This window comes from Podarcis liolepis, assembly GCF_965112155.1.
Source record: "Podarcis liolepis genome assembly, chromosome: 10".
In the NCBI taxonomy this organism is placed as follows: domain Eukaryota; kingdom Metazoa; phylum Chordata; class Lepidosauria; order Squamata; family Lacertidae; genus Podarcis; species Podarcis liolepis.
Window position 1 is genome coordinate 269262 of NC_139562.1, and position 25420 is coordinate 294681.

Sequence of the window (25420 nt, forward strand, 5' to 3'; positions counted from 1 at the left end):
AACAGGACAAGGAGCTCTTGTCAAGGAGGGGCTGGTTCCACCTTTGGCCTGGCAGCGCATGGCGAGACTCTTCCCCATCTCCACTGAGAGGGCACTCTCTGGGCCTGCATCCCCACTCACCAGGGGTCCCTTTGTGGGTCAGCTGAGGGGGCAGGGCTGGCACTTGGGTCGGGACTGGGGGGCAGAGCAATCTCACCCGTTGGCGAGACGCTCCTCATGCGCTGGTGCCAACCGCCTGGAAAAGGGCTCAGGCAACACCTAGCACTCCGTGCCAAGCCCCCTGCTGGCCTTGCGGCCCCCGCGGAGGGTCCTGCGCCCCGACCCCAGCCCCACTGCTCACGGCCTGAGTCCCCTGCCCCAGTTCCTGGCAGGGAGCAGCAAAGCTGGACCTCAAGAGTTGGGCACTACTCCTTTGCACATCTAAAGCCCCCCTTTGCGAGAGAAGTAGGAATTTCAGCATCAGAAGGAATGGAAACCTTGACAGCAAATTTAACAGGTAACAAACAGGTGCCATGGCCCCTCAGAAGCCTCCCTCCACCTGCCCTCTTGCTCCTCACAGGCCACAAGGGAGGCAAACACAGCCCAAAGGAATGACAACAAAGGAGATTCAAGGAAGCTCACTGGCACCTGGGAAAGACACCCAGAGAAGCCGAGCAAATGCCACTTTTTCTTGCCTGCAGCAAAAACCAGCGTGTCAACAACGACCTCCAGCCTTTCCCATGCATTTCAACCCCAAACCTGCCCCTGCCCCACACCTCGGGCCCTGGAGCTGACCTTGCTTGCAGGCAACCTCCCCCCTAGACACGTCCTCACCAGCAAGAGCCAAGCCACAACTGCAGGGGCCAGATCCGGCAACAAACCAAGACGCCAACTCTGCCCCCCATCCACCCAGGGTTGGGGCTAGGCAACACTACCTCACAAGAGCTGACAACGCTGGCCTCTGGCTCATTTGCCCACGGGGCATATTCTGTCCCCCGACAGCAGCGCCCTTCCTTCCACGCAGAAGCAGCAGGCGGAGGAAGCCAGTTTAGCTTTCAGCACGGAGCGGCCCTGACATGATCCTGTTTCCATAATTCCTGAAAACGATGATTTTTCTGATCTTAAGCTGTAAGCAGCCCCTACTTCGTCCTTTTTGCTGCCATGTGTTCCCATTTTCTTTCTGTATAAATACTGTTGAAGGCAGCACTGACAAAGCGCACTTTTCTCCACAAAATCTCAGGCCACGAGAACTCGGTGTTATTATCAAGCAAGCCTCTGTTGGTGGTTTCTCTCCTCTGGCTGCGCAGCTTCCTCTTACGGCAGGAACGGCCCCCCTGGGACGCCTCCGAGGAGCTTCTGGGCAACTGAGCGGGAGTCAGAGGAGTCCCAGAGGCCTTTAGGGGAAGGGGAGCTATTCTGGGGGGGGGGGGGGCTCTTGCAGGGGAGGCTTTTCCACGCCTCCTCTCTGGACCAGCACAGCATCAACTGCTCTGAGGCTCCTGCAGCCCAGAGAGCTGCTTGGTGGCGCAAGCTGCGCACTGCCTTTGGGGAGAAAGGGTGGAAGCGACGCATCACAGCCTCTCCAGCACCACAAGACTTTTCCAGCCCCTCCAGAAAGAGGCTGCCCACCTGGGGGTCTCTGCACAGCAGCACCAGCAGGGCCCACCCAAGCTGGAAGTGGGCGCTCCCTAGTGGCCCACTGCCTGCCCGAGACCTGCGCCCACAGAGCCGTCTGGCCTTCACACACACACACATACCCCCCCCCGCTGGCCTTTGCTCCGCTTCCCCCTCACACCTGGAAAAGAGTGCCTTCTCGTTCTTGGCATCCATGGTCAGCTTGATGGTCTCCTGGCCTGAGCCCGTGCTGATGGTTTCCGTGACAACACCTGCCGCCTTCTCCTCCTCTTCCTCGCTGTCCGAGCCTCCAGAGGAGCTGCTGTCCGAGGCCACCAGAGGCGCTTTCCGTGCCACGCAGACGTTCCACACGCAAGGAGAGGCAGCGCTGACTGGAGGGGGAGAGAGCGTGTGAGGCCCACCCGGCAGGGCTCTCCTGGGGCGCCAGAGTAGCAGCCGCGCGAAAGCAGGACCGCCGAGGCACAGACTCTGGTGGAAGGGGAACGCCTGGACTCTGAGCGGTAGAAACCTAGGCTCTGCCAGGATGAGGCCCACCCTCTAACTTGCTGGGAAGCCTTCAAATTTCTGCAGATGACTGAAGGACCAGCAGCACTGCAGCACTGCCATCTCCATGGAGAGCACTCTGGCCCCTGCTCTGGAGAGGAAGCTGCACCTCACAGGGGCAGGGCTGGGGCTGGCTATCTGCCCCCCAAAGCAACCCAAGGAACTGTTGGCTTGGGCTCAAGTCTGATCTCTCCTTCCTTCGTTATTCTTTCAACCCTATGAGAAACCTCTGCTCCCAAAGCCCCTCTAATCCTTCTGCCATCGGGCCTGGGAGCTGCTGCTTTCTGCTGCCTCCCAGGACACCCCAATCTTAAAAACAGGGGTGATGTCCTGAGGGACCAGCTGGCTGGACTGGGTGCCCCTCTTGATATGGGGAGGAAGGACAGAGGCAGGCCAGAGAAACGGCCAGGCACCCTCCCCTGGTCACTCACCCACAGGGAAAAGGGCTGGCAGCTGCCCACACAGCCTGAAACGCCCCCCCCCTCGTAGGAAATGAGCCCCACCGGTTGCCCCCCCCCAGCTCCAGGCAATGCCCTGACACAGCCTCCTCCTCCTCCTCCCCCAAGAAAGGGGGAGCAAGCGCAAGGCTTCCAGGAGTGCGGTTGAGTGTGAGGGGGGAGAAAAGGGGCTAACTGCCCACCGTTGGCCCCCTTCCACATGGTGGGGGGCGGGGCAGAGGAAGCACTCACAGTTCTTGTCCTGGCTTGGCTTGGGCTTCCCTTCCACATCACTGCTCTCGGTGTCCACGGGGGAACTGCACCGGGGGCCGGCCTCCGAGCTGGAAGGGAAAAGGCGCTGAAGGGGGGTGTTTCTCACGCTGGAACCGGGGCTGCAGTGCGAGAGGATCTTGCCAAGGGGTCGGCAAACTAAGGCCCCCAGGCCGGATCAGGCCCACCTGGGTCCTAAATCTGGCCCGCACCGCAAAGCCTGAACCTTTCACGAAGCTGAGGCTCCCGGCGATGGTGACGGAAGAGGCCAAGTGGCGGCAGCTCTGCCACTCAAATGCCGTGCCTGGTTTACCCCAGTGGCATTTGATTGGCAGAGACGTCCCCACGCCTCGCTGAGGTAAACCAGGCGTGGAGTTTGATTGGCAGAGCCGCTGCCGCTCGGCCTCTTCCTCCCGTTGCCGCCCTGGTGCTCCTGTGGGACAGAGAGCGGAGCAAGCGAGCCTGCTCTGCCTACCCACGAGAAACAGAAGCAGCTGGTGGTGGCAGCGGCAGCCCCTGGGAAGGAACGCGCAGTTGCTGGGGCTGAGGAGGAGGGCTACTTGCCCCTTGCCTCTTCTTCCAGCCCCCCCCCCCCGGTGCCACTTCTCCAGCCCGCCACAAGGTCTGAGGAACAGTGGACAGGCCCGCTGCTGGAAAATTCTGCCGGCCCTTGATCTTGCCTAAAGCCTGGGGGGGAGGGGGTACCAGCAGGAAGTGAGGGCGGGCCAGGGCCTCTGGCCAGCCTTGGCAGCTTCCAAGAAGGAAGGAAGGAAGGAAGGAAGGAAGGAAGGAAGGAAGGAAGGGGGCAACTGTCTGGCTGCGGACAGAGGCCAAGCACTGGAGGAGACAGACCTTTGGCCTGATTAGGCACGTTTCCCATTCTCCGCTCCGCATGCTCATCTGCGGTTCACTCACCAGCAAAAGGGCTGGAAGTCTGTGAACTTGGCCCAGCCTCTCTCTTCCGGGGTCTTTGTGTCTGGGGTGGCAGAGTCCCACACGCTGGATCCGACATCCATGGCCACACACGCTGGCGGGGCCTTGGCGTTCACCGGCTCAAAGGCAGTCGTCCACCCAGACCCTGCAGGGATGCAATCGGTCAGCAGTTCCTCTGAGTCCAGCCTTCACCAGTTGGCTACAGGCCGGCAATTGCCCCGAGGAGCCTGGCTCAGCCGCCAGAGAGGGGAGATCACAACCAGACGGGGGGATCAGCCAGCAGGGACTCAGCAGCTGCGTTCAGACAAGGAGCGGCCACGGCCATTGCAATGGGACGGGGGAGAAGGCCAGGGCTCATATTATCCAATTTACAAGGGCAACCACCTGCTGAATGGCTGTGCGACTGTCACACATCCTTACGAGGCCAGGCTGTCCTCAGGGTGGTCTTGGAAGCTGCAGCTTGGGTACTCAGGGGGGCTTCTGACACCCGCAAACCCTGTGGCCAAGGAAGATGCCCTATCTGCCCAGCCAAACTCAAAGCGCCCATCTTGGTGTGCAAAGCCCTGAACTGCCCAGGAGCAGGTTAGCCAGGGGAGCGCCCAGGTCAGGGCAGGCTGGGGATGGGACCCTCTTGACTGCTAGAGAGCTCCCTCTAGTGGGGAGGGGAAAGGGCCTTCTCATTCATGAAAGTGAGGAAAGCTGCCGGTCGCAGGAGCAGCCCAGCAGAGAGAGCCACTCATGGGCAGCTGCTTTGGTCTTGTGGAGCCAGGCACTCCTGCACCCCCGACTGGGTGACCAAGGGGGAGGGGCTGCCCTGCCTCGGTCTGGAGGGATGCTCCTCCCACAGCTCCCTTCTTTCCAGCAGGCTCTCCGGCTCACACCCCTGAGCACCCTTGGGTGCTTCATTCCCCAAGGGATGGTGCTGCGGCCAGGCAGCCGTCCAGCTTCTCCAAATCCACCAGAAAGACCTGCTGTGCAGAGGTCCCACGCTGGCAGCCCCCCCTCCTGCTCCTTCAGAGACCCCTTACCTTCAGGAGGGGGCCCTGCTGCCCCTCTGTCCTCCGGGGGGAGGCTGCCGTTGCCCTCAGCGTGTGCAGGAGGGGACGGCTGTGGCGCAGCGGCCCGTTCGGACTCCTCCTCCCCAGACTCTGGGCTGCCCTCGTGGCCTCCGTTCTCCAGGTCGCTTTTGGAGGATCCCTCCGAGGCGCCGGAAATGCCAAACCTGAAGGCAGGAACGGAAGGCAAGGCAGCCATGAGGCCCCTGGGAGGCCCCTGCAAGTTCTGGGACCAGCCCCCTACTAGAGGCCACTTCAAGGTCCTCTAAACTGACCCCCCGCCCAACCAGGCCACCCTGTTGCAGAAGGAATAATCCTGTGAGCTCCTGAGCTGAGAAAGTTGACACAAATTTCCACCTGTTTTTAGACTATTCGCTGGAGGTGTTTAGGCAGAGGTTGGATCTGTCATAGATGCTCTAGTAGTTGAGACTTCTGCATTACGGGGGTTGGACTAGATGACCCCTGGGACCCCTTCCAGCCCTACCACCCCATGATCCTCTTGCCCCTTGGACAGACCTAAGGAGAGGCGGAAAGCCCCCTTACCGCGTCCTGGACTTGACTTGGGCGGTGTAGCTGATTTCTTTCTCCTCCCAGATGTCTTCCTCTTCCTCGTTGTCATCAAACTGCTGAATTCGTTCACTGCAGCAGGCTTCAAACAGGGATGCGTTGGGCTGCAGTAAAGGGGGAGACGGCGGGTCAGGATTCGGGAGGCATCCAGAGAAGCTGCCCAGCTCTGGGCCTGCGCCTCTCACTCCAAGCGCCCAGGAAGGCGCCAAACAGGGATGGTGACCAGGGGCCCCAGAGCGGCTGCCCCAAGTCTCTGGCGCAGAAGCATGTGAACTGAGCAAAGGGAGGACATTGTGGGATGCTGTGCCTCCTCTCCCCCCTCTGTGCCAAGACGGCCTCCTGCCCTCACAGAGGCGGCACCAGGGAACATTCTCTCTGCCCTGCACAAGCAGACTCCTCGTGAGGTGGCAAGGAGAGGGAAAGCTGTGTGTTATGCCCACATGCTGATGGCACTGCAGCCCCAACCGCCCGGCAACGTGGCCCCCCAGCTTCACTGGAGGTGCTGAACAGTCCTGGGGGCAGGGCAGATGGCGAGAGAGCAAGGAGCCCCACAAAGTGGCCCCCCCAACCGACACGGACGGAGATGCCCAAACACAGCCAGCCCAGCTGCTCACACTGTCATCGTCGGCATCAATGTGGAAGTTGATCTCCGCAATCCTGTCAAAAGGTGCGCTGGAAAAGAGGGAGAACGAAGCCCATTGGGAGGGGGCCAGAAGCAGCTCCCCCCTCAGGGACCCCAAGCAAGGAAGCTGCTCTTCAGAGGGGGTGGGCTGGCCGACCGGACCAGGCTCTGGTGAGGATGGAGGGCAGAGGGAGGCCCCCAGAGCCTGTCCTGAGCTCCTGGGGGAAAAGGCCGGGCATCAAGGACATCTTTCATTGGCTCATAGGGGAGCAGCATGGATAGCTGGCCCTGGCAAACACTTGGTGCTCCCTACCCTATGGGTGTGATTCATGGGCTGCCATTTAATTTCATCCTGGTTTTAATTTTAAGCCGTATTTTAATCAATTGTTTGATTGTGTTTTAATGTATCATATATTTGGTGTTAGCCGCCCTGAGCCCGGTTGTGGCAGGGGAGGGCGGGGTATAAATAAAATTTATTATTATTATTATTATCCAGCAAACCTTCCCGTGCACTTGCAGAGAAGGGGGGCTGCAGGGGTCTCCGTCCAAAGCTGCTCCCCTCACCCAGGTCCCAAAGGGGAAGGGGGGCTCTTCAGCCCTGACTGGTCCCTGCAGCTGCCTGCTCCTCCACCTCCCTCTCCTGCAGGCAGCCTCCCCCCAACTGCACAGCATCCTTTCCTAGTGGGGCCCTCTGGGGGCCAAAAGGGGATCCAAGCGCTCCCTCACAGGGTTCCCTGTGCCCCCCCCGGAGAAAGCCCTGCCCAGCCAGAGAGGGGAGCCCCTCCCTCAGGCCCCTCTGTCTCCCGGCTCCATTTCCCAGACAGGGAGACTGACCTGCTCGTGGGGTGAAGACCAAGGGGGCAGAGGGGGCACTCACTTGATGTTGTCATCCTGGTCGGAAAACTCTTCATCGTTGAAGCCAAACTGATCCACAAAGTTGGCCGTCATCTGCTGGATCTGGTACTCGGAGAAGGCCTGGCAGGGGAGAGAACAGCTATTGCACCATCTACACAGCACTGGCGCTGAGCCCCCTGCCCGCCCCAGTCAGCGCTTGGCAGCCACTTTGTGACCAGCGCTGGCCAGGCCTCAAGGAGGGCCGCTGAACAGAAGGAGGAGGCTCAAGCTCAGTGCCTGCCCCCCTCGCTGGAGCCAAGATGTTCACAGACCACCTCTCCAGAGTGGCTTCTAACCAGGACACAGAGTGAGGAGCTACACGGAGGGTGTGGAACTCCCTGCCACGGGAGGCCTGCCTTGCCCTCCTCCACCCTGCCTTGCAAGCGAGCATTGGGGCCTAGCAAGTGGCTGGTGCTCTAGTGCTCCTCAGAAACCTTGTCTGTGCTGCTTCTGCCTCTTTGAACAGCTGGACTGGAGCAAGCTGGGGTGGTTTTTATGCTGTAAAGCAGAGTGGGAGTCGGAAGCGCAAGGACGGTCCCAATCCCAGCATCCGCGACTGCTGCAGAGAAACACCTGGGCTGAGGAAGACCAAGCGCTTCCTTCCAGGTGGGGAAAGCCACACTTTGGGCCACAGTTTATGTAGGGCCTTCTCGGTAGTGGCGCCCGTCCTGTGGAACACCCTCCCGTCAGATGTCAGAGAGAGAGAATTAGACTTCCTTCTTCCACAGACACCTGAAGGCCCAAGCCCTGTACTGGGATGCTCTGGGTGTGTGGCATTTTGTTGCTGTTAATAGTTAAGTTACTGTATTATTCTCATTCAAGCTGCTCTTCAGGAAACACACCGGAGCCATAAAATAAAATGCCGAAGAAAAATGCTAACAGCATCACATTCTCATGACAAGGCCAGAGCCAGGTACAAAGACTTCAACCCAGCACCGAAAAGGAAACTACGATGGCGACCGCAGGCACTCCCCCTTTCAGCCTAACCTACATGGGGGCAGAGAGCCCCATACGCCCCCCCCCGTGCTCCTTGGGTGCAAATGCAAGAAATACAGAGCCATGATATGAACCATCCCAGGCCCCCCTGGGTGTAAGCAGGGTGAGAACGTGCCCAGAGCAAGAGCCTCCTCCACTGCCTGCCTGCTGGAGGACACCTCCTTGCTGCAAAGCCCAAGCAATTCTCTTGGGCAACCCTCAGAGGCAGCTCTGCCCAATGGTCACAGAGGGTCGTCTAGTCCAACCCCCTGCAAGGTAGCCGCCCCCTTGGCCAGGCGGCAGCAGGCTCTCCAACGGACAGCTCTGTAACAGCAACAGCCAGAGGACATCCTGGGAGAAACCCTACCTGCTGGAGAGAGAGCTCGTTGGGGAAGGCTCCCTCCGCATCCTCGTCCTCGCTGGAGGAGTGCAGGTGGTGCGTGCTCACCTGCGAAGGAGAGGAGCAAGGTGAGGAGCAGCCAGGCCGGCAGGGGCACAACCAGCTTCCTCTGCTGGGGAGCCCCACACATGGCAGCTCAGGGTATCCTCAGAACCCTCCCACAACAGAGGCTCCAGGGGGAGGGCAGGGCAATCTCACCAAGTCGACCGTATTCCTCCGGTTGGCCTCCATCAAGGTCTCCTCCACAAAGCTCTCCCACCGTCCTCTGCAATCCTCAGGCAGCCCTGCAAAGGAAAAGGAGAGGAGGCAGGCCTGGGTCAGGGATCCGACTGTGCAGGAGACCCCTGTGCTGCTCCTTGCGGGGGGTGGGGTGGGGCATCCCTGGCCAACAAGGGGCTGGAATCTCAGCCTGGCCACTATCAGAGACCCTCCCTCATTGTCTAGCCCTCTGATGGGGCTGGGGCCCCAGGACAGGACGACAGCACTGCTCGGCCTCATGTTAAAGTCACGTGGATGGCGGAGTCAGGAAGCAAATACACACTGCACCCCCCCCCCGAGCCAGGAGAAAGGGACCCCAAAGTGCTTCCCCATGCCTCCTTCCCCCCCAGACCCCTCATTCCGGCTCACCCTGCTTGCTACACATGGCAAGGGCTCCTCTGCCCTCTGGGCAAAGCAGGAGCCACCGGCCTTCCTCCAAACCCCAGAGGCTGCCCTCTGTCAAGAGGGGCGGACGGGGTCCCTTCTGCCCGCCACAACCAGCTCCTTAGCCAAGAGAACCTGGAACCTTTCCCCACAATCCTCCCCCCTCCACACATTCCTGTCTCATTCTTCACCTCTGAAGGGTTTGCAGAGCAGCTCACAAGAAAAACCCTCCCAGGAGGAGCCCCAGGTGATGAAAGGGCAGGTAAGGAAGAAACGGAACAAAACCAAGGAGAAAAGTGGAGCCAGGCAGCCCCTGTTGGAAAGGGGCTGTGAAGGGGAAGAGGGAGGGCTCTCCTTCAAGGGGGCTGCGAAGCAGAGGCTTGTTGGGGGATCCGTGAGCTGCAGGACTAGATGGCCCTTGGGCCCCTTCAGGACTTGCAGCTTTGGGCAGGAGCCAACCGTCCTGATCAGGCTGGCCCTCAGCTGGAAAGGGGTTGGAAACACTGCTCCAAACTGGGTGTGGGGCTGTTTGAAACCCAGCAGGACAAAGGCGTCTGTGGGTGCAGGCACAGCCCACGGCCTCAGCCTCAGCATCCAAGGGGGGGAGGGAGGGCCACGGACAAGGCCTTGCAGCCGCCCGGAAGGGAGGAAGCAGCCAGGCTCCCTCTGTTCTGGAGGCGGCAGCTCTGGGGCCAGGAAGCCGCTGGGGCCCCTCCAGACACCCCCAGGTGCCCTGACTGCACCCCTGATCCTAGAGGGAGGGAGGGAGGGAACCACCCTCCCCAGACCCTCCCCCCCTCAGAGGAGCAGCCCGACTGCTCTGCGAAGAGAAGGGGCTCAAGACGCCAGAGGCTCCTTCTACCTCGGACAAAGTCGCTGATCTGGGTCTGGACGGGGCCCTTCTCCGTATTCTGCACTACTGCGTTGGCAATCCGCGTCAGGTGGCCCATGTTGCCTCGCCTCATTCCGCCTTCTGCCCTGGAAAAATAAACCGTGAGGAGCGGCTCCACGTTGGGAAGGTCTCTCCCCAGCTGCTGCCTGAGCCACCCGTGGGCTGGGAGGACTGCAGCAGCTCGGGGGCAGAGAGCACCTGCCTGGAGTGCAGAACTCCCAAGGGCATCTCCAGTCCAGGAAGGGAACAGCCCCCCCCCCCCGAAACACTTCTGCACCAGGAAGAATTTTCCAAAGAGGAGAGCCTTTCAACTGTGGAATGGGCTCTTCTTCCCTGGAAGTTTTTAAGCAGAGGTTGGATGGCCCAGTCTGTGAGGTTTTAGTTGAGATTATTTTATTGCTAGTACTTATCACATTTCTATACCCCTCATTGCCTACTGATTCTGCGTTGTAAAAGGCAAAGGTACAGAGAGCTGTGGTCGAAACCACTGAGCCTCCTGGGCTTGCCAATCGGAAGGTCGGCGGTTCCTGTATTGCAGGGCAGGGGGTTGGACTAGATGTCCCTTAGGGTTCCCTTCCAACTCTAAGAGCAGGCCTAGGCAAACTCGGCCCTCCAGATGTTTTGGGACTACAACTCCCATCATCCCTGACCACTGGTCCTGTTAGCTAGGGATGACGGGAGTTGTAGTCCCTAAACATCTGGAGGGCCAAGTTTGCCTAGGCCTGCTCTTAGTCTATGATACAATGGACAGCCACACTTAAGCCAGGGCAGAATCGACACTGACACATTAGTTAGGAACTGAGGGGTGTCAGGAAGGCCTCGCTAACCTCGTAGAGGTGAGGCACCCACCCGAGGGACCCTCACCGGGCAGAGATCACCCCGTGACCAAAGGCCCCTTGCATGTCACAGCCTCCTTCTTGCTGGCCCCCTCCAGCCCAAGCACCTGCGGCTAAGGAGGCTGTGGCCGGCTGGTGCGGACACTTCTGGGCGTGTCCTGCACTGCAGGGCAGCTGCCCCCTGGACTGCCAATGCCTTGGGGGACAGGGCTCTGTGGGTGAACATGCAGAGCCAAGAGCCCAGCGGGAGGGGAAGGAGCCTTACTGCATTTTGTCGTTGGTCTCCCAGGCATCCAGTATCCTTTGGACCAGGCAGCACTTTTGGAACAGCTGGAGGAAAGAGAGGAGGGACAGGCACGTCAGGGCTATCCCTGAGAGCAGAGGCAGCACTAGGGCCAGCCCCCCACCCTGAGCCCCATCACAGCAGCCAGGGGCTTCTCCACCCCCAAGACCCCTGGGGCTCAATTTCTCCAAGGGCTCAGCACCGCTCTCGCCCAGGGCCTCACACCCCACTGAACCCACCCAGCAACACAGACCTCCCGCCTGGCCAGGAGCAAGCCAAGAGAGGTGCCACCAATGGGCTCGTCTGCTCAGGCCGCCCCTTTGGCAAGACGGGGGTTCTGCCCCAGGGCCTTGAACCACTCGCCCTGGATGCAGGCAGACAAGCTCCGAGGGCAGCAGGCACTGTGCGGATGGGGCTTGGGGAAGCCCGTCCTGGCTGGGATTATGAGCCTCCTTACATGGGTCACCATGATGTTCTCGGGACGGCAGCTGCTGCTGCTGCTCTCCGGGGCTTCTGAGTTCCCCGAGGCTGCGCTCCCATCCGCTCCCTCCTTCTCTTCCGCCTCGCTTGGGGCCACTTTGCCTTCATTCACAGAATGCGCCAGGATCGCTGCGATGCACAACTCCACTTGGAAATGCAAAAAATTATTCCACGTGTACTCAAAAAACAGGTCCTGGAACAAAATCAAGGCGGCCAGTGAGCAAAGCTCTTCCATGGTGGAAGTGCGCTTCCTCCACCCCCACTGAACAGCCCTGGAGGCCAAGCTGAAGCCTCTGCCGCCAAGCGACCTCTCCCTGCCCCCCCAAGGTGCTCCTCACCAGCAGCAGCTCCATGGTGTTGAGCCGGCACAGCTCCTGGTTGATGCTGGGCGTGTTGGTGTGCAGAAGGGCAGCGACCAAGCGGGCAGCATGGAGGCGAGCGTTGCCCAGCGGCTCTTCCAAGACTCCGATGGTCGTCAGAATGGAGGCCGCCTGCCGCCAGCAGAGAGACAATATGGGCTTCTCAGGCCAGACCAACATGACGCCCCCCAGAGAGCCTCAGCTCCTCCTGTCCCCTGCCCCGCACCCCACAGCAAGGGGGCTGGCGGTCAGAACAGCAGAGCACAAGCTGCAGGAATCCTTAACAGGCTGCTTTGGATGGAGGCAGAAGCCACTCTCTCTCCTCTGGGGGGGACGAAGCAGCCGCCTGCCTGCACAGAACCTGCACTCAGCCCTTCACCCACAAAATGCGTAACAGGGATGGCAGTGGTTTTTGTAGGACTGATGTGAGCTGCTGCAGAAGTATGCAAGCCTTCAGGTTTCCACCTGATGAAGAGTCCCATGCACTTCAAAATATTCTATCCTCTTCCAATCCCATCACAGAAGCCATTTCGTTTTGTGTCTTTTACTCTACAGTGTCTCCTTGGTGAAAATTAAAAATTCCACAAACCAAGCTCAAGGCTGAGCAAAATAGATTCCCAATCCCCCAATGCTTCCTGGATTACCGAAGTACTAACTGGATCTGATGGATTCCCACCGTCACCGATACACACCGTACATCTATATCTTTAGACACACAGCCTCCGGGGGAGATTGAAGAAGGGTTTGAGGAGAAGCGGGGGGGGGGGCAGAATCTCCCTACCTTGGGCGGGTGCAGCAGCAGCTGGTGGAAGTCCTTCAGCCGCGGCTCAATGCCACCCAGGATGCTGCTATTGACAGTGCAAGACCTTTCGAATCCCTGAGAGAAAGAGTCCACCAGCCCCTCCACGCTGTGGGGGAAGAGAGGCAAACCAGGCTCCAGGCTCAGACCACGCAAAGCCCCGGGAGTTGGAGAGCTCTACACAAGTGGGCCTGCTCCTCCAGAACCAAGAGAAGCAGACCCTCCACTGTCAGCATGTCTCACAAGATGTGAGGCCTTGCATGGACCTCCCATGGCCTTCCCACAGGCCTCACACAACCCTTAAGAACCCTTTCAGCAGCAGGAAAACCCAAGGCAGAAATAGCTCCCTCCATCTTGCTTCCCAGGCTCTGGGCAGGTCATGCGAGATCTTGGACGGCTCCTTCCAACTATTCCCTCCCCACAAGCTCTCCGCTTATTTACTTATTTTCCTGCCACTCTCAGAAAGCTGCAATTATCTAAGTAAATCAGAAACAAGTTGGGCTCTCCTGTACTTCGCTTATTTATTTTTAGCAAGCATTCGTCCACCGCCTGGCCAGGTGCCCGAGTCTAAGTTCTACCCTGAAGCCTCTGCTACGATGCATCTGGTCGGCCCCCAAACCAGCTTACCTGGTGCGCCTCGGCTCCAGCAACGTCAACAGAGCCTGAGTCCCATTGACAAGGCAGCTCTCTGTCTGCTCACCATCAAACATGTTCTTCAGAAGCTGCTCCACACATTCCTGCCTGGAAACACCAAGGAAAAGTTAGAGGCCATTTTTAAGGGGGTCCCGAATCCACAAGTCAGGATGCAGCAACGTTTTCCCCAAACAAACATCTATGCCTTGGCCCCCTCCCCATCCCTGGCTTCCAACCTAGCCAGCCTGCCCAGAGAATGGGGGGGGGGGGGCTGCCTGGCTGGGCACTGCTGCCCCTCCTCTCCCCCCTCCTGGCTGCAGCTGGGTCATCAGCCTTCTTAAGCAGGACGCTGATATTCAACAACTCCCTTGTGAGGTGGGCCAGGCTGAGAAAGAAGGACGAGCCCAAGGCTTACCCCGTGAGGCTCCTGGCTGAGTACTGGTTTGACCCTCGGCCTCCTAAATCCAACCCTCCAGCCACGACATCACACTAACTTTGAAATCTCCAAAGGGCAATATGGAAATATTGTGAGAGGCAGGACTGAGACTTGGAGTTGCTTTGACATTCAGACCGTGGGAAGTTGCACAATTAGAATTAAATGCAGAAGATAATTTGATTTTTTTTTAAAAAAATCATTTTTTATTTTTATTGGATTACGATTTGATATGTTAATTGGATGTTTTTTATTGGAAAATTAATAAACGTTCTAACAAAAAAAAATCTCCGAAGGGCTGTCACATGGAGGATGGCCATCTGCCATGACTGCTTTCGCTGAGATTCCTGCATTGTGGGAGGTTGGACTAGATGGCCCTCGGGGTCCCTCCCAACTCTACAGTTCTGATTCTAACACAACATCCCCACAGGAAGGGAACCGAGCTGTGAGACCCAAATCAGGTCCAGTCCCCTGGAAGCTGTGCTCCTCATCAGCCAGATGGGCGGGGTATAAATAATAAATTATTTTTTTAAAAAAAATCAAGGAGATACCTGCCTGCTCTGTCCAGCTGAGGAAAACCTCAACACTCTTTTATGAACATCCACAAGAAAGCGGCCGAGAGCAGCCCCTGGTGCTCCCAGCCCCGCCCCGCCCCGGCTTCTGTCTGCTGTACTTACGACTCCAGAGCTGCCAGGAGTGGGTCGGGCTCAGCCACCTCTTGGAACTGGCTGCTCTGGTCCCTGCTGAGCCTTATGATGTCGCACAAGGTCTGGGAAGCGTTGGATTGCCTCTGCAAACAGGAGACGAGTCAGTGGTGGCAAAAGGGGTCTCCTCTCAGCCTTCGGAGAAAAGGGGGCCGGGCAGCTGATAGCAACGCAGAACCCCAAACCCCTGGGAATGGAGGGAGGTGGCCAGTGGCCCGCTCCTGACTGAGCTTCCTTTCTGGGCTAAAGCTGTAAAGATGATGCAGCGCAGCAGGAATTGACTCTAAAGGTGAGGAGTTCCTGCTTGAAAAGAACTCCTGCCTGCCTTCTGTGCCCAGGAGTGGGTCTGCCTTAACACATAAACACACTCCCTCAACCTCCCAGCGCAAAAGCTCCACTAAGGGAAATTTTTAATGTGTGATGGTTTATCATGTTTTCATATTCTGTTGGGAGCCACCCAGTGGCTGGGGAGGCCCGGCCAGATGGGCGGGGTATAAGTAATAAATTATTATTATATGGACAGGCACATGACCCCAGATTGGGCTGCCTCAAAATCAGAGAATTCCCATAGGGCGGCTCAACACTGGGTGGACCACAAGAGATGCTAATGGGTGTGTGAAATTTTGAAACTTAGCGCCCAAAGGGGGAAGCAGACCAGACTGCACAGAGCACTGCTGGGCCCCTCATCCTTTCAGCACTGATGAGCAGCAACGGCAGTGCTGACTGGCCCCACCTGGGACCCAGGGGGCAGCCGCTCTCTTCCTTTCGGGCCCTTTTTTCCTTTCCACAATTAAGCATCGACACCACAGCTGCCCATTCTACACTGGCACTGCCCAGAGCTTCCTGCCCACCCTCTCCCACTGCTCACTGGCAAAATGTCTCGGTAGGTTCTCCCTGCAAACAGCTTAAGCAGAACAAAGGAAAGGTTTCTGCTAAGATGCTCTCGGAGACAGAGCTGGAGAGCCCCACAGACAGGAGGCTGCACTCACATCCTCATCCTGGTCAGGACGGATCAGCTCCACGAGCCGCTGGATGATCTGTGCTTCATTCAGCCACTGCAGGGAAGGAGAGAAGAGGAAGCAGCGCCAGTGAGAAAGTCGCCCTTGCGTGGAGGCTGGGGAAGTTCCCTTCATGGCCCTGCCAGTCTGGAGCTGGCTTCTCTCTGCCCTCCAGATGAAGCTCCACTTTCCATCACTGAAAATAGCAGGTTCAGGCCTCTGGCCACATCAGTCCCTTCAGAAGCCATGGCGGGAGGGGGGCAGTGGAAGACAGTTGTACCTTGAAGGTCGAATGGGATCCGTTCTGGAAGTCTGTTCGACTTCCAAAATGTTTGGGAACCAGGATGCGGCTTCCGATTGGCTGCAGGAAGCTCCTGCAGCCAATCAGAAGCCGTGGAAGCCACGACAGACGTTCAGGTTACAAAGAATATTCACAAAAAGGAGCACTCACTTCCAAGTTTGTGGCATTTGGGAGCCAAAACTTTCGACACGCATTCGACTTCCGAGGTACGACTGTACAAAGCCCAAGAGGAGCCAACTGAGGTGTTTCCGCAGAGATCGTGGTCTCCATTTCTTAAAGAGACCAAACTGGAAACAGCAAGTGCAGAAGAAGAGTCCTTCCCCAGCAGAGAGCTGGCAGGCAGCCTCACTTCAAGGCACCATTTGAATTTCCTGACCAGCCCTTCACTTGACTCCTTTTGTTCTGTATTTATGGTTGTTCATAATTTGTCTATCCTGCTGCACACTGCAAAGACGGTATGAACTGGCAGCACCTAAACACTTCCATAAATAAAGAGTGCAGGTCACACGGCCTTTCTGCTTCCAGGCCAGCCTGGCGTTGGCAAAGGGACGCGGACGGAGCCTCCAGCATCCGAAGGAGCCAGCGGAGAACAGCCTTGTGGAGCTGCTCTTCTCAGCTCCCTACGCGGTCAAGGCCAAGCCTGACAGCAGAGAGAAAGCAAAGGAGGCCAGGAACACCGGAGCCTCAATTCCTGCCCTGCCCTGGATGACCCTCGGGGGTCCCTCCCAACTCTACACTTCTACAACCCTCTGAGCCCAAGAGCAGCCCTCACGTTTAGTACTTCCTGCCTCAGGGGAGCCGGCTCCACGCAGCTGATGAGTCGCAAGAGGAGGTCCATCATGGCAGACGTATCGATATGCTTCAGTACCAAGTCGAGGAATTTGGCTTTCTTCCGCAAAAATGAAATGACCTAAAGAAAAAAATAGACAGATCAGAGAGCTAGCTAGCTAGAGACAGCCTTGTGAATTAACCCCCAGCTACCACCCAAAAAACAGTCAAGACCCAAAGGAGGCAGGCTGAGCCTTGGGGGGGGGGGGACACTTCGCCTGACCTGCTCCGTCTTCCTGGCGATGAGGTTGCCGATGGTCTTGCTGAAGAAACTGGCCAGCAAAGGGTTCAAGGGTGGCTCATGGTCCAGGAAGTCGTAGAGGATGTTCAGCAAAGCCTCGTCCCCCCCGAGCCTGTCGTTGATCTGCGGCACATCGGACGTCAGCAGTTCACAGGCTGTGTTGGGGTACCTGCAGGGACAGAGCCAAAGCCAAGAGCTTGGGAAGCTGCTGCCGCTGGTGCCAAGAGCCCAAAGGCAGCCATGCAGAGACCACCAGGGATGCCAGCAGGCTTCAGACACACCCCAACCCCCTCTGCCCTGGAATGTGAAAGGCAGCCATCTCAAACTAGGGGCAGCTGGACATGCAGCCCCTATAGAGCTTCGACCAGAGCAGAAGGTCTCGCATGGGCCTCCAGGACGGACCTGTTTGCCATGGCAAAAGAGCTCACAGGAAAAAGACTCTCCTTCGCCTGACGGGAGTTGATGGAGGAAGCGGTTTGTCTGCCAGCATAAATCCCGGTTCACAAAATGGAACTTGCCTCTTGGAAGTTCTCGGGATGGGTGATGTGAAGGGCAATTCCTCTGGGATAAGCAGGACTATGCTTGGGGTGGCCAGACTGCCAGGGCAACATCCCTGCCTCGGATCCCTCAGAGCTCCCCCCATCAGCCTCCATGGCTCCAAAGCCTCTCTGCCAAGGCGCCTTCCAAAGAGAGCAGCTGGCGCTGGCTGGATGCATCAGGATCCCAGCTTCCCTGGCAGAGCGGAACATCCTTCTGGCCCAGGGACTCTGCTACCTTCAGGCTCTGAGCTCCTTTGCTGTCTGCACAGGGCCTCTTCAGAGACAGCCCCAACATCGCCAGATGCCCTCACCCTCTGGATACACACACAGATCTGTCTCTTCATGTGCTTCTGGCTTGTTTTGTTACCTCCATTATTTTTATGTGCGTGTCGTTTTGTGGAAACAACTGGCTTTGGGATTTGATTATTGTTTTGTTTCATTGCAAACTACCTGGGAAGGGACTACTGAAAAGCGCTCTCTAAAGCTTGCATGCAAAGGAACGAAAGGCTCCCCCCGCTCTGCCACAGGGCCCTATCAGGAAGGCCACGCCCCCCTCTTTGCTGCCAGCTGGCAGGACTTCCAGGGCCGGGTACCTACTTGAAGCGGACCTTCTCGTCCATGTCCAGGGGGGGCTCATGGGTGATGAGGCTGACCAGCTCCTCCATGCAGTGCTGCTGACACAGGAAGTCCACCAGCTTGCGGTTCTGCGCTTTGCACTCCTGGAGGATGTCATCTTCGTCCATCAGCTCCAGCAAAGTCACATCCTCCTTGTCCAGCAGCTTGTCAACATGCGACGTGGTGTTCAGGTCAAATTTCCAGAACATGGTGAGAGTGAGCACCGACCTGCAAGGAGCCAAAGAGAGCAGCAGCACTGTCAGCATAACGCTACGCCAGAAGAGTTCCCCACGTCCCCTTTTCCCTGCAAGGCTCTGTGAAGGCTTGGGTCAGGGCCCGAGAATCTCACAGGAACAGATGCACTCTGGGGAAACTGGGGAACAGACGAGCCCGCCCCTTGGAGAAACTCCATCTTCTGCTAACTGGGAAGGAGTCCAGGCTATGGGGAAATGGGCTATAAACAGCCTCGTCCTACGGAGCTCCCTTATTGATTTTATTTATTAAAAAATACAGTGGTACTTTGGTTCTCAAACTTAATCCGTTCCGAAAGTCTGTTCAAAAACCAAAGCTTTCCAAAAGCAAGGCGCGCTTTCCCATAGAAAGTAATGCAAAATAGATTAATCCATTCCAGACTCTTAAAAACAACCCCTAATACTGCAATTTAACATGAATTTTGCTGTCTAATGAGACCATTGGTCCATAAAATGAATAATTAATAATAATAATAATAATAATAATAATAATAATAATAATAATAATAATAATAAAAAATTTTATTTATATCCCGCCCTCCCCAGCCGAAGCCAGACTCAGGGCGGCTAACAACAATAAAACAGTACAAAAGTACAGCATAAACACTCTAAAATCATTCATTATAAAATTAATTAATTCAAGCCACTGGCAACCATTGGGCCATAGCTCTGCGAAGATTGCCGAGGGAGGGAGTTCGAAGGATTTAGCCTCAACCGGCTCCCACGTAACCATCCAGCCACAGCTTCCAAACATTTGGTCAGTGTGTCTGGGGCCGAGTCAGGAATAAATGATGCACTGCAGTCACAGAATCAATCAATCAATCAGTAGCTGAACTGGGTTCCACACAGTCGCAAAAACAAAACAAAAAGAGCCGCAAAAACAAAAACAAAAACGCAAAATAAATAGACAGACCTCAGTGTAACACTCAAAACAGAAGAGCGGCAATCAAATAGGAAGCATAACACCCAAAACAGAGCACGTCCGGCTTCCAGAAAAAGTTTGCAAACTGGAACATTTACTTCCGCATTTGCAGTGTTTGGGTTCCAAGTTTTTGAGTACCAAGGCATTTGAGAATCAAGGTACCACTGTATTTATATGCTGCTTGTATCACAGAAATAAATCACAGCGGTTTACAACAATATAGAAAAACAAACCATACAGCAAAATCGTAACAAATTAAAAGCAAGTTTAAAGCAAAAGCCTCGACCATAAACACCAGGAGACCCTTGTGGGGGGCTGTGGTCAGCAGGGGCCAAATCCTGACGTTCTCCTGCCCCTGGTAAAGCTGAGCTCTCCTCAGGTTAGAGGTTCCTCTTTCGTTTCCCACACCATCAGGGGGCACAAAGTCCTAGCAAGACCAAGCGCTCCCTCCCTCCACCGACACACAGGTCACTGCAGCCCACCCTCTGTGTGGCAGGGGGCCTTTTTCAAGGACTGTGCAAAACCCAACCTTCCCCGGAGGAGTCAGGCTGGCTCTCCTTCTGTGCTGCAACCCTGTTCAGCTGCTCTGTGACCCCCGGGCCCTGGGAGCTGACTGGGTTGCCCCTCACCCCCTCTTGCAGTCATTATTAACACGGCTGCAGGTAGATTTCCACTCCAAATTCAACGGATGATTCAGAAGAAGGGAGCACATCCAGTCTTCTGCCAACCATCAAGAAAATGCTGGCTCCTGCAATATTTCCCAAGTGAAATGAAGTCCCAACAGTTTGCCGCCCCCCCCCCCAAGAGCATAATTCAGGCAGGAAACTTTAGTTGCAGGTGGCTTTTAAGATTTCTTCCCTACATAAATGACCTTGGGGCCTGCGGCTGGAAGGGGACACATGTCTTGTTGTAAGACAATCCTAGGCAGAGGGCAGCGGTGGACCAGATGCCATTCAGCTCAAGTCAAGCTGACTTGAGATCTATCACCTCTGAGCAAAAGAAAGCTTCTTCAGGATTTCCACCAGATATTTTCTTTTCTTTGCAAACTAGGATATGTAACCTGTACAGACATAACCAATTACTATAATTCAACCCCCCCCTTTTTTTAAAGGTGCTCCTGCAACATTGCCTATGAGCTAGGAGCTGGTTCTGGCCCCCACCACTCTGGTGACCCTCTTCCTGTGTTTACAGAGGCTACACAGTCTTTATTTTCAGTTACATTTCAGTGTATTTATTGGCTGCTTGGGGTTAACAGGAAAATGGAGTAGGCTTCTTAAAACCGCAATACCCCAAGCAGGGTGGCAACATGAGAAGGGGCCTTTTCTGCAGTGGCTCCCCCTTTGTGGGATGGTCTTCCCAGAGAGGCTCACCTGGCACCATCCTTACACCTTTAGGCAACAGGCAAAAACATTCCTCTTCTCCCTAGGCTTGGACTGATCCAACAATCTGTGGCCTTTGGGGGTGTGTGTATTTTTTGTGTTACTATGGTGTGTATTTTTATGTTTTGCATCTCTCCAGGGACAGCCTGAGCCCCCCACTTGGGAGTGCCCTGAAGGCAGCAGCCCTCGCCTTCATGAATCTAAATCCCTTCTCCATCTCCTCTGTGGTTAAGGGAAAAGTCTTCTAGATTTGATTAAGGGAGCATCACTGGAATATAGAGGTGGGATAAATTAAAGAGAGTGCTGCTCCCAGGCAGTTCACCTCTTGCAACACTAAGATTTGATGCAAAAGTGAATAATGGAGTTCAAGAGCTGGACGATTATGGAGGAGACAAAATGTTTAAGGACTAAACGAGGGAAGATCAGTGTTTAACTTCCGCTCAATGTCAGGAGAAAATGGGAGAGTTTAAGACACCCTCTCTTTTGAATTATTTTCGAATTAGACTCTCTTTCTCTTCACAAGGAAAGCAACCACCATACCTGAAGGAGTGTCTCCACCCCCATTGTTCAGCCTGGACACGAAGGCTGGGCAATGTTGGGTTTTCAACACTGTGGTGTAGCCTAGCCAAACATTGCAGTTTGGCAATATACCATGATGTTGAAAAAAGCTGCCCTGGCCCCAGCCAGCAAGATGCCAGGAGAACCTGCTGCAGCTCTCCTGGTGGAAGCTGAGGTGCTTTCACCCCAGCGCCTCGCAGGCTGTGGCCAAGACAGCTGGCCCCAGCCGGCTGCTCAGCTGGGGGAGGCAGAAAGGCTCCTGCCCCCAGTGGAACCAGCCCCAATTCCCCTTCCGCTCTCCTGGAGCAGCAAGGGCTCCTTGGCCAAGCTCTCTCTGCCTTGGCTGGTGTGGGAGGGGGGCACTTTAACAGAGCCCCCATCCTGCTGCTGGCTCATGCGGGTCAGGGGCTCCATAAAACTGCTTGGCTGAGGCGAGGGCAGCAGGGCTCTCCTCAGCAAGTAGCTTGAAGAAGCAGAGGAAAGAACAAGCTGTATTGGCACTTCCCCAATTCAGCTTTATTCTCTCTCTCCCAGGGCAGAGAGTGATGGCAGTTTCACCAGCAGGATATCCCCCTCTGACGAGAGCTTTCTGGCCATCCTGCAGACCTACAGCACCCCCCTCCACTGCGAAACACACAGGGGCAGCAGCCTCAGCCCCACTGGCCCACTGCTCTTTGCAATGGGGCTGCAAAAGAAATGTCAGCAAGCAACCAAGGGCTGCAAAGGAGCTCTGCTGTCAACCTCCCCTTCCTGTCCTACTGAACTATGGAGCACAAGGCCCGCCCTGACCTAACCTCTGGCCCCACGTGTGTGTGGCAAGAGACCTTCTGCTTCCTATGGCATAAGGAGCCCAATGGCATGCAGAATGAGGCCAGCTGAAATGAAAGGGCTTTGGTAAGATGAACCCTGCATGGGGTTGAGCTGCGAGTCTCAGCAGAGTCATTGGGTCTTACCCAAGAGCAGGTCCCCCACCCCTGCAATGCTGGAAAAAGGGGGGGCAGCATCCTGCCTGCACCCCCACCCTCGCAAGTCAGAGAGATATGCCTGCCAGGTTTGGCCTGCACTTGCCCTGCCCACATCCCCCCAAAGCCTTTCCTCTGGGCTTCTAGCTCATGCTCAACCAGCTGCCAGCAAAGGCCTGGGGCTCCCTTTAAGGCTGTGCAAGTATCTCATTTCCTGGGGCCGCCTGACTTTGAGTTCTCCCAGACGTCTGCCTTCCCATGCACGTGCAAATCCTTTGCTCCATCACCTCCCACGTCACAAAAAGCCTCTTGGCGCAACACTGAGTGCTGTGCGCATGTATAGGTAAGAACCCGAGAAGAGCCCTGTGGCTGGATCAAGCCCAAAGGGCCCCATCTAGTCCAGCAGCCTGTGCTCACCGGGTGCAAGCAGATGCATTCAGATCCAAGGAGGAAAGAGACAAAATATTAAGACTACACTTTGAAAAGGCCTTGCAAATTGGAAACTCAACTGCACAGTTCTTCAAAGACATCCCAAAACATATTTTGGATTTAAGAAACTTCTACAAGGACTTAGCTCTTCTGCTAAAGAAAAATTCCATCCGTTTCAGGTGGGAGTTCCCACAAGGACTGTCATTTGACTACAAGTTAAAGAAGGTAAAAATAAAGACAATTCAAGATAAAGAAAAATTTTTGGCAAGGTATCAGGAGGAGCTACAGAAGGGGATTGTGGACGTACTTGGAGAACAGAGGAGAGCATTGGAGATCCTGAATCTCTCGACTGGACAAAAACCACCACCATCAGAAGAAGAGCAACAACTTGGAGCTGTTGGAGGAGCCTTAGAAAAATAACAAGATGGCTCTACAATTCCTTAGTTGGAATTGTAATGGACTCAATGTGCCTTTGAGGAGAAGACAAGTATTTCACATACTGAACAGAGAACAATTGGACTTGATATGTCTACAAGAAACACACATAACCAGAGCCCACAGGAGACTACTTATAAATAAAAGGCTAGGACAAGAATTTATCTCATCAGACAAAGTCAAGAAGAGAGGAGTTGTAATATATGTTAAGGAAAAATGGGCTCCAAAAATGATATTTAAGGATGAACAAGGGAGATATCTGGCAGTGGAAATACAAATTCAAGGAGAAAAATTTTTAGTGGTTGGAATTTATGCGCCAAATGAAGGCAAATCTGACTTCTTTAAGAGACTTCATGAAACTCTTTCTGACTATATGGATTACAATATGATAATCATGGGAGACATGAATGGTGTGGTCTCCACCAACATGGACAAGGCACAAAGACTAACAGTTAGTAAAGAAGGGAGACTCCCTAAGACTTTTTTTGAAATGACAGAAAATATGGACTTGATAGACATATGGAGAACAAGGAACCCTCTGGAGAGAGAGGGAACCTTCTTCTCCCAAGCAATGACGACCTGGACCAGAATTGATCAAATTTGGGTTACTAGTGGAATGGCTCCAAAGATTAAGAAAGTGGAAATCTGCCCAAAAACTTGCTCCGACCATAACGCCGTGAAGATGGAGATGAAACTTACAACAACTGGTCAATTCAGATGGAGAATGAATGACACCCTCTTTCGGGACAAGGAGATTCTTATGAAGGCCCAAAAGACTTTAAAAGATTATTTCGAAATAAATATGAGGACCGATGTGGAGAAAAGAGTGATCTGGGATGCAAGTAAAGCGGTCATGAGAGGATTCTTGATTCAACAAAATTCAATAAAGAGGAAAAAACAAAACGAGAAAAAAGAGAAGCTATTGGAAATGATAAAGGAAGGAGAGAGAAAATTAAGAACAAAACCAAAATCTCAGGACATCTTAAGAGAGATCAAGTTATATCAAACACAATATATGGAATTGATGAACCAAGAGATTGAATGGAAGATAAAGCAAATGAAGCAAAAGACTTTTGAATCAGCAAATAAATGTGGCAAACTCTTGGCATGGCAATTGAAGAAAAGGCAGAAACTAAATACAGTTACAAGCCTGGAGGTGGATGGAAAGAATATATCTAAACCTAATGAAATTAGAAACTGCTTCGTAAGTTATTTCAAAAAGCTTTACACTCAAGGCCCCCAAAATGAAGAAGATATAGACAAATTCCTGGGAAAATATGGATTACAAAACATCTCTCATCAAAGTAAGATGGACTTGAACCAGAGAATCTCAGAACAAGAGATAGAGGCTGCTATTCAGAACATGCAATTGGGCAAATCTCCGGGACCAGATGGATTGACTTCCAGATACTACAAATCGCTGAAGGAATGGCTAACTCAACCACTAAGAGAAGTGTGCAACGAGATCCTTGAGGGAAAAAGGGCCCCTGAATCGTGGCAAGAGGCATATATTTCACTCATACCAAAGTCAGAGACTGAAAAGACCCAACTTAAGAACTACCGCCCAATATCACTCCTCAATGTGGATTACAAAATTTTTGCAGACATTTTGGCAAAAAGATTTAAAAGAGTATTGATGGAGAAGATTCATAAGGACCAAGCAGGTTTTCTCCCCAAAAGACACCTGGCAGACAATGTAAGGAATGTAATAGACATTTTGGAAAAGCTAGAGGTGAATATAAACACTAAAGCAGTACTGATTTTTGTGGACGCGGAGAAGGCCTTTGACAACATTTCTTGGAGTTTTATGAGAAAGAATCTTCATGGGATGGGGGTAGGCCAGGGATTTGAGAATGGTATGGCTGCAATATATTCTGAACAAAAAGCTAAACTGATTGTAAATAATGTTATGACGGAGGAACTTAAGATAGAAAAAGGAACACGACAGGGGTGCCCGATTTCCCCATTACTTTTTATTTCAGTTCTGGAGGTGTTGCTGAACATGATAAGAAATGACCAGCAGGTTAAAGGTGTGCAGGTCGGAGCTAAACATTACAAGTTAAGAGCGTTCGCAGATGACCTGGTATTGACTTTGCAAGAGCCAAACACTAGTACAAAAAAGGTTTTAGAAATAATACAACAGTTTGGCCAGGTAGCTGGATTTAAGTTGAACAAGCAAAAAACTAAAGTTTTAGGGAAAAATTTAACAGATATGGAAAAGGAGAAATTTCAAGAGGAAACAGGTTTGATTGTGGTAAAGAAGGTGAAATACCTAGGGGTTTATTTAACATCTAAAAATCTGAATTTGTACAAGGACAATTATGAAAAATGTTGGTCAGAAATTAAAAAAGATTTAGAAATATGGTCAAATTTGAAACTGTCAATGCTAGGCCGAATCGCTGTGATTAAAATGAATGTATTGCCTAGAATGCTTTTTCTGTTTCAGACCTTGCAGATTCTCGACAAGATGGAATGTTTCAAGAGGTGGCAGAAAGATATTTCGAAATTTGTCTGGCAGGGCAAAAAGCCCAGAATTAAACTCAAAATATTAACAGATGCTAAAGAAAGAGGGGGTTTTGCCCTGCCGGACT

The 25420-nt window shown here is 54.3% G+C and overlaps 1 protein-coding gene across 5 annotated transcripts in view; it reads right to left on the reverse strand.

Annotated features, from left to right (window-relative positions):
• The window catches only part of PPP6R2 (protein phosphatase 6 regulatory subunit 2), a 46807-nt gene that overhangs the window by 9780 nt on the left and 11607 nt on the right, over nt 1–25420 (reverse strand). For all 5 annotated transcript variants that reach the window (XM_083461066.1, XM_083461064.1, XM_083461068.1 and 2 more), the window contains 20 exons: nt 17876–18121; nt 16722–16908; nt 16443–16580; nt 15361–15426; nt 14345–14457; nt 13229–13342; nt 12584–12710; nt 11782–11934; nt 11421–11636; nt 10946–11010; nt 9815–9930; nt 8509–8594; nt 8278–8358; nt 6919–7016; nt 6034–6091; nt 5396–5523; nt 4826–5019; nt 3780–3942; nt 2847–2935; nt 1775–1985 (listed from right to left, as the gene is read on the reverse strand). In XM_083461066.1, the coding sequence (XP_083317192.1) occupies nt 1775–1985; nt 2847–2935; nt 3780–3942; nt 4826–5019; nt 5396–5523; nt 6034–6091; nt 6919–7016; nt 8278–8358; nt 8509–8594; nt 9815–9930; nt 10946–11010; nt 11421–11636; nt 11782–11934; nt 12584–12710; nt 13229–13342; nt 14345–14457; nt 15361–15426; nt 16443–16580; nt 16722–16908; nt 17876–18102 (2630 nt within the window). In that variant the 5' untranslated portion in view covers nt 18103–18121. The remainder of the gene's footprint in view (nt 1–1774; nt 1986–2846; nt 2936–3779; nt 3943–4825; nt 5020–5395; nt 5524–6033; nt 6092–6918; nt 7017–8277; nt 8359–8508; nt 8595–9814; nt 9931–10945; nt 11011–11420; nt 11637–11781; nt 11935–12583; nt 12711–13228; nt 13343–14344; nt 14458–15360; nt 15427–16442; nt 16581–16721; nt 16909–17875; nt 18122–25420) is intronic.